Source organism: Ammodytes marinus (assembly GCF_949987685.1).
Source record: "Ammodytes marinus genome assembly, chromosome: 23".
Lineage (NCBI taxonomy): Eukaryota > Metazoa > Chordata > Actinopteri > Uranoscopiformes > Ammodytidae > Ammodytes > Ammodytes marinus.
In genome coordinates, this window is record NC_137227.1 from 19,766,953 (window position 1) to 19,781,142 (window position 14,190).

At 40.5% G+C, this 14,190-nt stretch overlaps 2 protein-coding genes across 2 annotated transcripts in view; both read right to left on the minus strand.

The window, feature by feature from the left end:
* Positions 1–1,468: 1,468 nt before the first annotated feature.
* On the minus strand, positions 1,469–10,617 carry LOC307268997 (transmembrane protein 184C-like; the record flags this gene model as incomplete). The annotated part of the gene is made up of 12 exons (XM_080051818.1): positions 10,575–10,617; positions 8,898–9,082; positions 7,819–7,949; positions 7,464–7,500; positions 5,954–6,159; positions 5,509–5,583; positions 4,905–4,998; positions 3,909–4,021; positions 3,165–3,264; positions 2,766–2,843; positions 2,426–2,519; positions 1,469–1,761 (listed from the first exon to the last, which is right to left on the minus strand). Exons 2-12 carry the CDS (start codon positions 9,012–9,014, stop codon positions 1,469–1,471), a joined length of 1,338 nt encoding a protein of 445 aa, XP_079907944.1. The 5' UTR covers positions 9,015–9,082; positions 10,575–10,617.
* Positions 10,618–11,998: 1,381 nt separating this feature from the next.
* Positions 11,999–14,190, minus strand: part of LOC307268998 (endothelin receptor type B-like) — a gene marked incomplete at both ends in the record, with an annotated part of 12,693 nt that continues 10,501 nt past the window's right edge. Inside the window, one exon of the mRNA XM_080051819.1 lies at positions 11,999–12,097. Within this exon, the coding sequence (XP_079907945.1) occupies positions 11,999–12,097 (99 nt within the window). The remainder of the gene's footprint in view (positions 12,098–14,190) is intronic.

Here is a 14,190-nt window from a genome sequence, read left to right on the forward strand (position 1 = left end):
GTCGTTGTGGATTTTCAGTTGAGTGGGCTGTTCACTTACGGAAAAGTCAAGTTATCTGGGACATCTTGAACATCCTTCTTCCTGTCTAATGTTACTCAAATGTAGAACACCTAAAAAAACATTAAAAACCCGTTGATACAGTTATAAAGGCCTCAGGCAAGAGACATCTGGACCATCCTAATTCCTGTGTTACTAGCTTACTAAAGAACAATGAGTAACCTAAAACCGTTGATACAGTTACAGGGCCTCATGCCAAGGGGATTTTCCCAACATCTTGTTTTCACGCCTTGACAGACCTCGTGGAGATTAAACTGTGATATAGTTTTTAGTAAAAAAAAACATTAAATCAAATCAAATCAGTTTTATTTCTATAGCCTAATATCACAAATAGACATTTGCCTCAGTGGGCTTTACATTCCATACAATATGACGGTATAGAGTAAAATATGAATGGAGTCTCCTTTTCTCAATACAAGAAATATCATTGTCCAATGTTGTCTAATGTCTTACTGGCAAAAAATTAAAAAAATGACATATGCATTGAGAAGATATGTTTAGATGTGTCCCTGTGATTGACAGGTGTCTCCGCCAATTATACTCAAACTTAGGTTGCTGTTTGCTTTATTTTTAATTGCCGTAAATATAGATTATCTGAAAATAAAGTGAATTAAATCCATGTCAAAATATCTCCCCAGAAAGTGGTTGACTCCATGTTTTTGTTATGACATCAGGGTTCTGGTTATCAAAGATTTTTATTGGATGAATGAATGAACAGTTTGTAATGATTTGGTTAATTTATTATTAATTATAACAAATATTCAAACACAGCTCAAGGACTCTTCAAAGCATCAAATATCCTCCTTCTCTTTCAACAGCTAGAGATACATTTATCAAAACGACATCATCTGACATCGAAATACAAGATTTCAAACATTTAAAATTGGGTGATAAGTTACAAAATATGTTTCCCAACAGACATGGCTTTGACATCACAAAGTGCACACTGGTTCTCTTCTCTGAACCATCCATCTACCCATTTGTCTGTCTGTCTGTGTATCTGTCTGTCTGTCTGTCTGTGTATCTGTCTGTCTGTCTGTCTGTGTATCTGTCTGTCTGTCTGTCTGTCTGTCTGTCTGTCTGTCTGTCTGTCTGTCTGTCTGTCTGTCTGTGTATCTGACTCGTTAGTCCATCTCTGAATCTGTTTCCTTTACCACAAATTTGGTAAATACAGATCTTAAAAGTCCAAGTTTTCTGTATATTTTCATTCCGACTTCAGCACAGAATATTTTTTTTTTTTAGATTGTCCTTAGCCAAGTAGCACATCACGACAAAGGGTTAAAAGTACTCGAAGAAAGAAAAAAGTTTGGGGCGTTCGTGGTGTAGTGGTTAGAGTTACACATTTTTATAATAAAGCGAAAAATAACAAAAAAATAATCTTACAAACTTAAAAAAATACCCTGTTTTTTGGCTATGTGTGTCCGGCGGTGGTGTGAGCGGTTTCGGGAGGTGTATTGTCGCTGTCTTCGTCCCAAGATGACGAGGTGAAGCCTGCAGGAGCGGAGATGGAGTGTGGGGCGGAGGGGGTGTGTCCTAAGCCCTGGTAGCGCCCACTAGAGGCGGGGGAAGAGGGCATGGACGCGGCTGCTGCTACCAGAGGGTCCTGGGACGTGGATGATGTGAGGAGGCCTGTGTGCTCCGTGTGCTCCGGTCGGGACACAGAACCGAAGTACATCTTGTTTGGACGACCCAGGAACGTACGACCTGCAGAGAGATGATCACACACAGTTACAGGTAGAGATTCATTCATGTATACTTATTAAAGGTACAGTGTGTAATATAGGTGTGTTTTGGCACCATCTAGTGGTGAAACTGTAGATGGCAACGTCTACATATGAAAAAAACTATAGAAAAATAAGGTTTTTCTCTAGAATATCTTAAAATAACTCCTGAAGTAAAAATTAATGGAATTTACAATTTTTTTTTTTTGATATATGACTTTAACAGACTCAATGTAATTTCCACGTACTCACTAACATGGCACCTCACACACAGTTCCAGGTAGAGATACATTTAGTTTCAACTCAAAACTCACCTCTTCAAGAAAGCATATGACACCTGACTCATTATTAAAGGTACAGTGTGTAATATAGTATGTTTGGGCAAAATCTAGAAGTGAATGTTCTAGATTGCAATGCTCCGTGTATACAACTCCTGATCAACAAATTGACAGAAGCTACGGTGGCCCTCAAGGACAAGAAGCTATAGTTACTAAAGATGGCATCATCCACCACTGCCTCAAGTCTTTCCACAATATCAAGTGATGAGGTGAAGATTCAATAAGTTATTTTCTATGTAATCTATAGTACTTCTTCCTTTCATGTTCTAGATGACTTTAACAGACTCAATATCATTCCCACACACTCACCAACATGGCGGACTTGCTCGGTGACATCAGCTCTGATGTCAGATAAATCCCACATGGCGAGAAAGCTGTCGAAACACGATCCCTCCTCCGCTTCCTGGAAGGAGTGAATAGATTAGGATAGATAGATAGATATATATATAGAGAGAGAGAGAGGGAGGGAGAGAGATGGAGGGAGGGGGAGGGAAGGGAGGGAGAGGGAGAGAGAGAGAGGGAGAGAGAGAGATAGAGATATAGATAGATATGGATAGATAGATAGATAGATAGATAGATAGATAGATAGATAGATAGATAGATAGATAGATAGATAGATAGATAGATAGATAGATAGAAAGATGTTTACCTGTACGTAGGGTTTGTAGGTGAAGGTGTAGTGGTGGGCGATGGCAGCCAGGAACATCTCTATGCAGATGATGAAGTCCTGTAGCAATGAAACACATTACATCAGTAAAGCAAGAATCTGGTCAAAATGTGGCACTTTTTACATATCAATATTTTGGTTCTTTGTAATTTAAGCTCCTTTAGCACCAACACTGCAACAAAAATAAATCAAAGGTCACAAGATTGCGAGTTAGCAACATGGTTAATTTTTTATTTTATTTAAATCGGACGCCTTATGACTGTCTGTTTCAGTTTTGATTCTACTTTGTAAAGCATTTTAAAAAGTGGTCTATAAATCAAGTAATTATTTTTATTTTTAAAGTTATTATTATATTATAAATGTGTTTATGAGTGTGCGTACCTGTAGTCCAGTAGCCACGGCCTCCACACTGTCCCAGTCCCACGTGTGTTTGTCTGAGATCACACCGACTTTCACCAGGAACGCTATAAACACGGCCTGCCTGCAGACACACAGGGCGAGATAAATGTAGCGTGGAATTAAATGAATTATATTTACTGGAATAATGTACTTTAGTGTAAATGTAAGTTACTTGTACTTTACGAGAGTATTTCCATTTTATGCTACTTTTAATTTTGATTAGTCGATTAACTCTTTTTCTTAAAGGGTCACTGTGTAATATGACATCATCAACAAAGTTCTAGAAAGTTCTAGAATGCAACGCTCCCTGGGTAACCCCAACCCTTTAGAATAATAACAGAAGCTACAGTGGCCTTCAAGGACAAGAACAATTATAAATTATAAACAATGCACCTGATGACATTCCAAAAATATGGATGCCTCCATAAGACTTGCCTGCTCAATGTACAAAATGTAATATTAATATTTGTAATTCTCCGCTCAGGGGGATAATTCTGATTTTTGGCAGAGGTGATTTTACACCAATGAGGACATATTTATGAATGAGGATATTGATTTTAGCTAATAATTGACTTAAAATGTTACACAGTGTCCCTTTAAAAAATGCCAGAAAGAGTGACCACTTGTTCCCACAGATGTATTTCTCACGTGTATTGAAATCAACCACATACAACAAATAGAAAAGTAACAACTTAAAAAAGTAACTCTTTATTTTTCTGTCCTCACCAGAAGGAGACAAACACGACCAGTTTGACACAGAGGAACTTTCCCACGGGTCTGATGGGAGTCAGCTCTTCTCTCAGAGCTCGATACAGGAGCACCAGGCAGTACATGGCAAACTAGGGAGAGAGAGAGGGAGAGGGGGGGAGAGAGAGAGGGAGGGGGGAGAGAGAGAGGGAGGGGAGAGAGAGAGGGAGAGGGGGGAGAGAGAGAGAGGGAGGGGGGGAAGAGAGTGAGAGGGGGAGAGAGAGAGGGAGGGGGGGTAAGAGAGGGAGGGGGGGGAGAGAGAGAGGGAGGGGGAGAGAGAGGGAGGGAGGGGGGAGAGACAGAGGGAGGGGGAGAGAGAGAGGGAGGGGGGAAGAGAGAGAGGGAGGGGGGGAAGAGAGAGAGAGAGAGGGGGTAGAGAGAGAGAGGGAGGGGGGGAAGAGAGTGAGAGGGGGAGAGAGAGAGGGAGGGGGGGAAGAGAGAGAGAGAGAGGGGGAGAGAGAGAGAGGGAGGGGGGGGGAAGAGAGAGAGGGAGGGGGGAGGAGAGAGAGGGAGGGGGGAGGGAGAGAGAGAGGGAGGGGGAGAGAGAGAGGGAGGGGGAGAGAGAGAGAGAGGGAGGGGGAGAGAGAGGGAGGGGGGAGAGAGAGAGAGGGAGGGAGGGGGGAGGGAGAGACAGAGAGAGAGAGATTAAGGCACGTACTGTACTTATGATGGAGAGCTTAATGTAAGGCACTGCAGGAGAATAGGGGGAGTTTGTTTTTCTGAAATATTTGAAAAAAAATATGCAAATTTGACAATACATAACAAATTCTGTGTACATTTTCTACTCTTTAAAAACTTTTTCTGGAACTCTCATTTGTTTACTTTGAATTATACTATTTGTCAAACCTTTCACTATTATGAAAGAAGACATGTTACGGAAGAAAAAAGGCCAGAAATCTCAAAATTTACCAGTGCTTGAAAAAAAATAAAAGTTTTTAGTAAAAGAGTTAAAGCCAAGGTGATGTGTGTGTTTACCAGCTGTGAGATGTTGTTGATGATGACCAGGTAGGACCAGGCGTTCCTGAAGCTGAAGTTGGCTTCATCGTAAACCCCACAGAGCTGACAGATCCTACAGACAGGGACGGGAATAAACAACTTTAACATGGAAACAATGGGGTGCTCCGGTGGCGTAGTGGATAGAGCGCGTACCATATTGGCTCCGGCCTTCGTTGCAGTGGTCGCGTGTTCGAGTCCGACCCGTGGACCTTTACTGCAGGTCATCCCCCCTCTCTCTCTCTCTCTCTCTCTCTCTGTCTCTCTCTCTCTCTCTGTCTCCCCATTTCAACTCTGTACTGTCTAATACAGCTTGGAAATGCCAAAAAAATAATCTTTAAAAAAAAAATGGAGACAATAGGCGAATGTGGTGAAGTGTGTAGGGCGGTCGTCCACTGAGTTACAGGTTCGGTGGTTGGATCCCCCGTCTCCCCGCCACATGTCCAAGTGTCCCTGGGCAAAGAGACACTGAACCCTAAATGTCTCCTGATAGTTAGCTTGCACCCTGCGTGGTAGCTGCTGCTGCTATCGGTGTATGAATGTGTGTGTGAATGGGTGAATGTGAACAAAACAATGGCAAACTTACAGTGCTATCACCGTGGTTACAGGTCGGACCACAGTGTACTGGAGGACTCCAAGCTTACACCTGAAAAGAAGAACCCTGACAGAGAGAGAGAGAGAGAAACGTTGAGATCTGTCTGTCTGTCTGTCTGTCTGTCTGTCTGTCTATCTATCTATCTATCCACCCACTCGTTTGTCTGTCTGTCTGTCTGTCTGTCTTTCCATCCATCCATCCATCCACTCGTCTATCTGTCTGTCTGTCTGTCTGTCTGTCTGTCTGTCTATCTATCTATCCACCCACTCGTTTGTCTGTCTGTCTGTCTGTCTGTCTTTACATCCATCCATCCATCCATTCGTCTGTCTGTCTGTCTGTCTGTCTGTCTGTCTGTCTGTCTGTCTGTCTGTCTGTCTGTCTGTCTGTCTGTCTGTCTGTCTGTCTGTCTGTCTGTCTGTCTGTCTGTCTGTCTTACTCTCCCATGGCCCAGGGCGGGCAGCAGCAGAGGGGGGGCAGGTGAGGCTGCTGCGGCTGCACCTCCAGCATCAGGACCAGACTGGGGTATTGGTTACTGAGGAAGTTCAGCAGGAAGATCAGGAAGTTGTAGATGACGTAAGCCTCGTAGCATTCCCTACACGTGTCCACGTAGATCGCCAGGCTGGGGTACCGCAGAGCCAGCCACTGGACAGGAGAGGGGGGGATTTATTTAATATTAAACCTGCAGTGTGTAGAATTTTGGGTTTTATTTCCTAGCAGATTTTGTAGAACGTAATTATAATATCCATAAGTACGTTTAATTTAGTGCATAATAGCTGAAAATATTTTTTTGAATTATTATTTTTTCCCTTAGAAAGGGTCTCATATATGTCCATATTTCTGCATATCTTGGACCAAGGCCTAGTGCCGCCATCTTGAAAGTGTCATAGGTGGAATGTCATCAGGTCCATTGTTTAAAATTTAGAATTGTTCTTGTCCTTGAAGGCCACTGTAGCTTCTGTTATTATTTAAAAGGGTTGGGGTTACCTAGGAAGTGTTGCATTCTAGAACTTTGTAGAACTTTCTTGATGATGTCATATTACACACTGCACCTTTAAGTGATGCCAAGATTATGCAACAATATTGGAGTATTTTGGCTTTATCTAGTTATCTAGTGGTGAAATTCTAGATGTTAACGCTCCCTTGCTAACCCCTCTCTTTGGGGGGGATTTACTGAAGCTACGGTGGCCTTCAAGGACAATTAGCTGGTTACTAAACATGACATCATCAATGGCCAGACTGGGTTAAAGCAGAGCCAGCCAGTGGAAGGATTATTTAATATTTAGTAGTGCCAAGATTATGCAGGAGTAACATTTTTTAAAGTTTCCTTTTTTGGGGTATTTTTTTTATGCTTTATTAGATAGTTTGGAGACAGAGATGAAGTGGGTCAGAGAGGGGAATGAGCCACTCTAACTGTCACGGAGGATAAACTGTTAAGTGTGTTTGTGTAACTGGATCCTGGTCTTGTGACACTGTCTCCCTGTGGCCAATTAAGATCCGTAACCAGGGCAACGTAATGTAATAAAGTGGATAGATCACTGCTGCTTACTCTGTGCATTCCTGTGTCTCTCTCTGTGTGTGTGTGTGTGTGTGTGTGTGTGTGTGTGTGTGTGTGTGTGTGTGTGTGTGTGTGTGTGTGTGTGTGTGTGTGTGTGTGTGTGTGTGTGTGTGTGTGTGTGTGTGTGTGTGTGTGTGTGACTTCAGGCATTTTCAGGGACACACATGGACTTTAAGACCAGTTGAATCGCAGAAAACAGTAGCCATGTTTCTGATGGGTAAAACAATGATTTTTGGCTTAAATTTTAAATGTTAGTGTCAGTGTTAGGATTAGGTAAGTACTGGTTATGGTTATGGTTATGGTTATGGGTAAGGGTCTAGAAAATGAATGTAAGTCTGTGTAAAGTCCCCAAAAGTGATATATGTCAAGGGTTGTGCTTAATATGACTCACACTGTCCAAACTGTAGATTGGCACCATCCATAGTATTCTGATGGAGAGATGAAGAGAGCATGCTTTCATTAAAGCACTGGTTGGTGTTATGTCATGTGTGTACTGTATATAAGACACATTAAGTATACAACTGCTGTAGTGAAATGTGGTGAGTGAGTGAGTGAGTGAGTGAGTGAGTGAGTGAGTGAGTGAGTGAGTGAGTGAGTGAGTGAGTGAGTGAGTGAGTGAGTGAGTGAGTGAGTGAGTGAGTGAGTGAGTGAGTGAGTGAGTGAGTGTGTGAGTGAGTGAGTGAGTGAGTGAGTGTGTGTGTGTGTGTGTGTGTGTGTGTGTGTGTGTGTGTGTGCGTGCGTGTTACCTGATAATGGGCCTCTGTAGCTCCGGCTGGGTGAAGTGAACGATGTGTTGCAGGATGTCCCACAGTGAGATGGGGATGGTGAGGAACACGAACACGCCGGCTATGAACCAGGCTTTACTGTGAGTCCCAACCTGGACACACACACACACACACACACACAGAAACAGTTCTTTTTCACACACCTTTTTGCATACTTATCACTTAATTTCTGTCCTAAATGCCTCACTATGGTTTCCCAAAATGTAAGCAGTGACTGTGGATATAATTAGTAAAAAGTTATTTCTCTTGTTTTAATCTTGTTTGTTGTGTTGTTATTATATTTGTATTTTGCTCATGTGGTTGTAAAGCCCTTTGAGTCATTCTTTGTTTAATAACTTTAATAAATATTGATTGATTGATATCTCCAGCTGTATCATCAGTATTGATGTAGTAGAATAGTGTTGTTTTAGCTCTCATACTGAATTGTATGTGTGTGTGTCCCTGTGTGCACGTGTGTGTGTGTGTGTGTGTGTGTGTGTGTGTGTGTGTGTGTGTGTGTGTGTGTGTGTGTGTGTGTGTGTGCACTAGTGTGTCTGTCTGTCTGTCTGTCTGTCCGTCTGTCACCTTGTCTTTCTGCAGCTCCCAGACACACAGTGGCAGCACAGCCAGCAGCAGAAGCGTATGTCTGTCTGTCTGTCTGTCTGTCTGTCTGTCTGTCTGTCTGTCTGTCTGTCTGTCTGTCTGTCTGTCTGTCTGTCTGTCTGTCTGTCTGTCTGTCTGTCTGTCTGTCTGTCTGTCTGTCTGTCTGTGTGTGTGTCTGTCTGTCTGTCTGTCTGTCTGTCTGTCTGTCTGTCTGTCTGTCTGTCTGTCTGTCTGTCTGTCTGTCTGTCTGTCTGTCTGTCTGTCTGTCTGTCTGTCTGTGTGTGTGTGTGTGTGTGTGTGTGTCTGTCTGTCTGTCTGTCTGTCTGTCTGTCTGTCTGTCTGTCTGTCTGTCTGTCTGTCTGTCTGTCTGTCTGTCTGTCTGTCTGTCTGTCTGTCTGTCTGTCTGTCTGTCTGTCTGTCTGTCTGTCTGTCTGTCTGTCTGTCTGTCTGTCTGTCACCTTGTCTTTCTGCAGCTCCCAGACACACAGCGGCAGCACAGCCAGCAGCAGCAGCGCGTAGAGCAGCAGGACCAGCGGCCGGATCCACCGTCTCCACTCCGAACAGGACAGAGGCATGGCGGCTAAAGGGGCTGTTTACCCTCAGTGCTGACTACAGGCACATCCTAAACCACACAGGGACACACCTATGGGACACACAAGCAGGGCACACTGTTATTATAATTTGTGACTTTTTTAAGACAACAAAGACCATTTTAACATTTTGAAAATAAAAAATACATTTATATTTATTTAGCCTGTCATATATCATATCTACAGTTGTTGAGGTATACCTATGATGAAAAATGACAGGCCTCTCATCTGTTTAAGTGGGATAACTTGCACAATTGGTGGCTGACTAAATACTTTTTTGACCCACTGTATATATAAAAATCTTAAAACGGAATGACGTCTAATGCTGCTTCTCCCTCAATGGTGACTACAGGCACATCCTAAACCACACAGACACACCTATGGGTTATTACAGCCAAATATGAACACTTTATTTTGATAGTCCACTGTTGACACTCTACAACCTATCAGTAGCTATGCAGTTGCATGTCAACAGTGAATCAGTTGATATTCAAAAGATATCTTTCAACAGATTGATTTATGTCATGTTAAAGGTGCAGTGTGTAATATGACATCATCAAGAAAGTTCTAGAATGCAACACTCCCTGGGTAACCCCACCCCTTTCGAATAATAACAGAAGCTACAGTGGCCTTCAAGGACAAGAACAATTAAACAATTTAAACAATGCACCTGATGACATTCCAACTATGACACTTTCAAGATGGCGGCACTAGGCCTTGGTCCAAAATATGCAGAAATATGGACATATATGAGACCCTTTCTGAGGGAAAAAAATAATAATTCAAAAAAAAATTCAGCTATTATGCACTAAATTAAATGTACTTATGGATATTATAATTACTTTCTACAAAATCTGCTAGGAAATAAAACCCAAAATTCTACACACTGCAGCTTTAAGTAATTATGTGTAAGTTTGCATCACTTTGTAAAACCAAACATCTTCATGAAATAAACTAAATCTATTTAATTTAGAATAAAAGTGTCCAAGCTTTTTCAGAACACATTTTGTATACGGATTTATTTTTTATTTTATTAATTTAAAAAAAATACTATGTAGCCTACAGGTCTAAAAATGCAATTCATTTTATTATTCTCTTTTTTTTAAAACACCTTAAAGTCATCGATGTTCAAATAGCCTACTTCAGTTATAATCTAATGTATCTTCAGTAGGAGTAGCCTATTCAATTACCAATATTTACAATGACTCGGTAAGACAGACTATTGTGTGGAGGCTATCACATTATAACATTAAATCATATATTAGGCTACACTCTATAGGCTTATATCTCTGGGCTACTGCTGAATAATATATTATGAGCATATTGTAATGAGGTCACTGTAAACGTACCATGAAACAGCACTTAGCCTATTACGAGGCAATATTATTGAAACATAACGGTGCATCTTTCGCTAACAATTGGTTAAAAACATCAAATAGTGACATATGTATCGATTAGACAGTGAAACAATATAGCTGCAGAGATAAAACACTTGATAAATGCATTAAATCACATTAAATATGAGATAAAACATTAGATTTAGACCGTGTTAAGCCGGAGAGACGTTCATTCAGATTCACGGTCGGCCTGTTTTCCTCCTCGGTCCAGATTCTGTTACCAGGCAACGCATCCCGCCTCCGCCTTCGAGCTGCACCACGTGACACCGCTGATCACCGTCTCGATCGATTCACATCTATCCGATAATCGCGCACTCTGACCCGGCCAAATAATCTATAAACAAAGCAAGTGGTCCGGTGGGGTCGGGTGAGGTCGCCTATGGTCCGTGTGTCCACCTATGGTCTCTCACATCTATCCGAAATTTGCTCACTTTGACCAAAAAAAAAGATTTGTTGTGGTCCTATCGCCTATGGTCCCTGCCTCACACAGCCTATATCCGATAATAGCTCACTCTGACCCGGGAAAATAAACAGCCTGTCTGTCTGTCTGTCCGTCTTCTGTCTGTCTATCTGTCTGTCTTTCTGTCTATCTGTCTGTCTGGTCCGGTCAGGTCGCCTATGTGTCCGTGTGTCCGTCTGGTTGTCACGCGCCCACGACGTCACGAGGAGGAATCTCAACCATCTCTCTCTCGCTCTCTGACGGTCACGTGCTCGATAGAGAAGACGCCTCAACACTAATTTGATTATCTTTAATTTGATAATGTTGTAATCCACACTGCGTCCATATAAATCCTATAGTAGGCCTATTTATTTATTTGGCATCATATGTTTTCATCATTATTCTTGCTGGGTAGATGCATCCAGCTGAAATATTTTACTTAAAAGAGTCAAGTGTACATTGATTTTGAAGAACGGTTTCTCAACCTCATCTTTGAAACATAAATAGGCTACACTTTATTTATATTGAACTTTTCTGTACACTGCCGCTTGGGGGCGCTGTCGACTAAACATGGACATTAATCTGCTCATGACGCTTTTTTTTTTTTTACTTGGAAGACTGTCTTTACGTGGTCTAAAAACAATGAAAAAAACAGGATTAAAAAGTGTGCAAGAAAATATATAGTCCACTCCACACACTTATGGTCATATAGAGTTTATAATAACATCACAATAATACACAATAATATTAAAAACATATATATTTAAAACTGAATAAATACACATTTCAAACGTCAAAAACACAACATCAAGGATCCATATAGTGGTGTCTGGATGGGATGGTCGACTGTAGATGAAGATGCAGGGGAGGGGGCACTCTTGGTTGGTGTAGTCTCTCCCTCTCTCTCTCTGTCTGTCTGTTTGCCTGTCTGTCTGTCTGTCTGTCTCTCTCTCCCCCTCTCTCTCTCCCTCGCCCTCTCTCCCTCCCTCTCTCTCCCTCTTTCTCTCTCGCTCCCTCTCTCTCTCTCCCCTCTCTCTCTCTCTCTTTGTGTGTGCCTGTGTATGTCTCTCTCTCTCTGTCTCTCTCTCTCCCCCCTCTCTCTCTCTCTCTCTCTCTGTCTCTCTCTCTCTCCCTCAGTGGTCATAGTGCTTGTATTGCTGGGACGTCCCGTGGTGGAGAGGCAGCATACTGTTGGAGAGAGAGCCAGAGTGACACCAACAACACAGGCAGGACTGCAGAGAGAGAGACAGAGGGACACGTTCAAAATAAAAGGTCAAAATTAAACAGTCGCCGAAATGGCCTTAAAATTAATTATCATTATTATTATTATTATTATTATTATTATTATTATTATTATTATTATTATTATTATTATTATTATTATTATTATTATTATTATTATTATTATTATTATTATTATTATTAATTATTAATTATTATTCAATCTCCTTAAAGGTTGAGTCAGTCATTTTGAGTACGTGTGTTGTCAAAATAATTTGTTCAAAGCAGTGAATATCTCCTCACAATCCGCTATCTGTCCTTAAAATTCTGGTGTTAATTCACAGCCTAGGCTCTGTAAACGGGTATGTTAACAAAGGGGATCCCAACGTAACAGGCAACACACCCATTGCTTGTGATACATATAAAAGATACATTTGCATGACGTAGGATTGGTAAGTTATCACAACTAAAGATAATAAGTTTGTCCAAATGTAGGCAGTCTTCTCCCAAACTGAAACATTTTAGTTTTTAGCCTCAAATCTCAAACAGATTCCTTGAAAATTCTAGTTTTCCGAACTTTCTCATTTATACAGTTTTTTTCTAATAATAATCCAAATTTAGTCTAAATGTTCTTAATAAATTACATTGTTTATATGAACATTTAAGTTAGTGTTTTCTCATGTTTTCTTATACAAAGCAGACAGTCTCCTCTCTTGGCCACTTATCTAAACTAGCCTTTGATGTGTGAAGTCTGCGTAGTGCTCCTTTAAATAGACAAGTCACTGGTCACGTCCAGCTGAGCCTTCTATCAGAGCGAGGTCCTGACCTGTCTATGTTTAGATATCTATCTCTATCTCTTTGCCAAAGATATCTGGAGTCCAAAATAAAGAAGAAATCTATTTGACCTATTTCTCACAACCTATAGTGACCTCACTGTGATGTCATAAGAGGCAGACATCCATTGCATCATCAAAACTCGACCACAAATAACAGAACTATTTATTTATTTGATTATACCCTTAGGGCCTGTTATAATATTAGGCACACTTGTACCGCTAAGGTCCGTAAAATGGACATTTCATTGAGGTAGCTATAAAAAATATTATACATTATTTTTTTTCTACTTTTTTTTTGCCAATTCTTTTCCCCCACATCTGCCCTAACTATTAATATAAAATAGTCATGAATTTTAAAAGATGTTAACCCTTTAAATGCCAGGTTTTGGTCATGATGCCATCGTATTTTAGATGAAAAAAACTGAAAAACTGAAATATTTTCAATATACTACATGCAAACTAATTTTTTTTGTGTTGAATTATTAGGCCTGTGATGTGTCAATGATGAGCAGCAAAACTGATTTTCAGGCATTATTATTTTTTGTGCAGTGTCAAATACTCACACTCGTACCGCTAAGGTCCGTAAAATGGACATTTCCTTGAGGTAGCTATAAAAAATATTATACATTAATTTTTTTCTACTTTTTTTTTGCCAATTCTCTTCCCCCACATCTGCCCTAACTATTAATATAAAATATTCATGAATTTTAAAAGATGTTAACCCTTTAAATGCCAGGTTTTGGTCATGATGCCATCGTATTTTAGATGAAAAAAACTGAAAAACTGAAATATTTTCAATATACTACATGCAAACTAATTTTTTTTGAGTTGAATTATTAGGCCTGTGATGTGTCAATGATGAGCAGCAAAACTGATTTTCAGGCATTATTATTTTTTGTGCAGTGTCAAATACTCACACTCGTACCGCTAAGGTCCGTAAAATGGACATTTCATTGAGGTAGCTATAAAAAATGTTATACAATCTTTTTTTTAACTTTTTTTTGCCAATTCTTTTCCCCTACATCTGCCCTAACTATTAATATAAAATAGTCATGAATTTTAAAAGATGTTAACCCTTTAATTGCCAGGTTTTGGTCATGATGACATCGTATTTTGGAGGAAAAAACTGAAAATGTTTATTATTTTCAATATACTACATGCAAACTAATTTTTTTTGTATTGAATTATTAGGCCTGGGATATGTCAATGCTGAGCAGCAACACAGATATTTAGGCATTATTATTTTTTGTACAGTGTAATAAACTGAC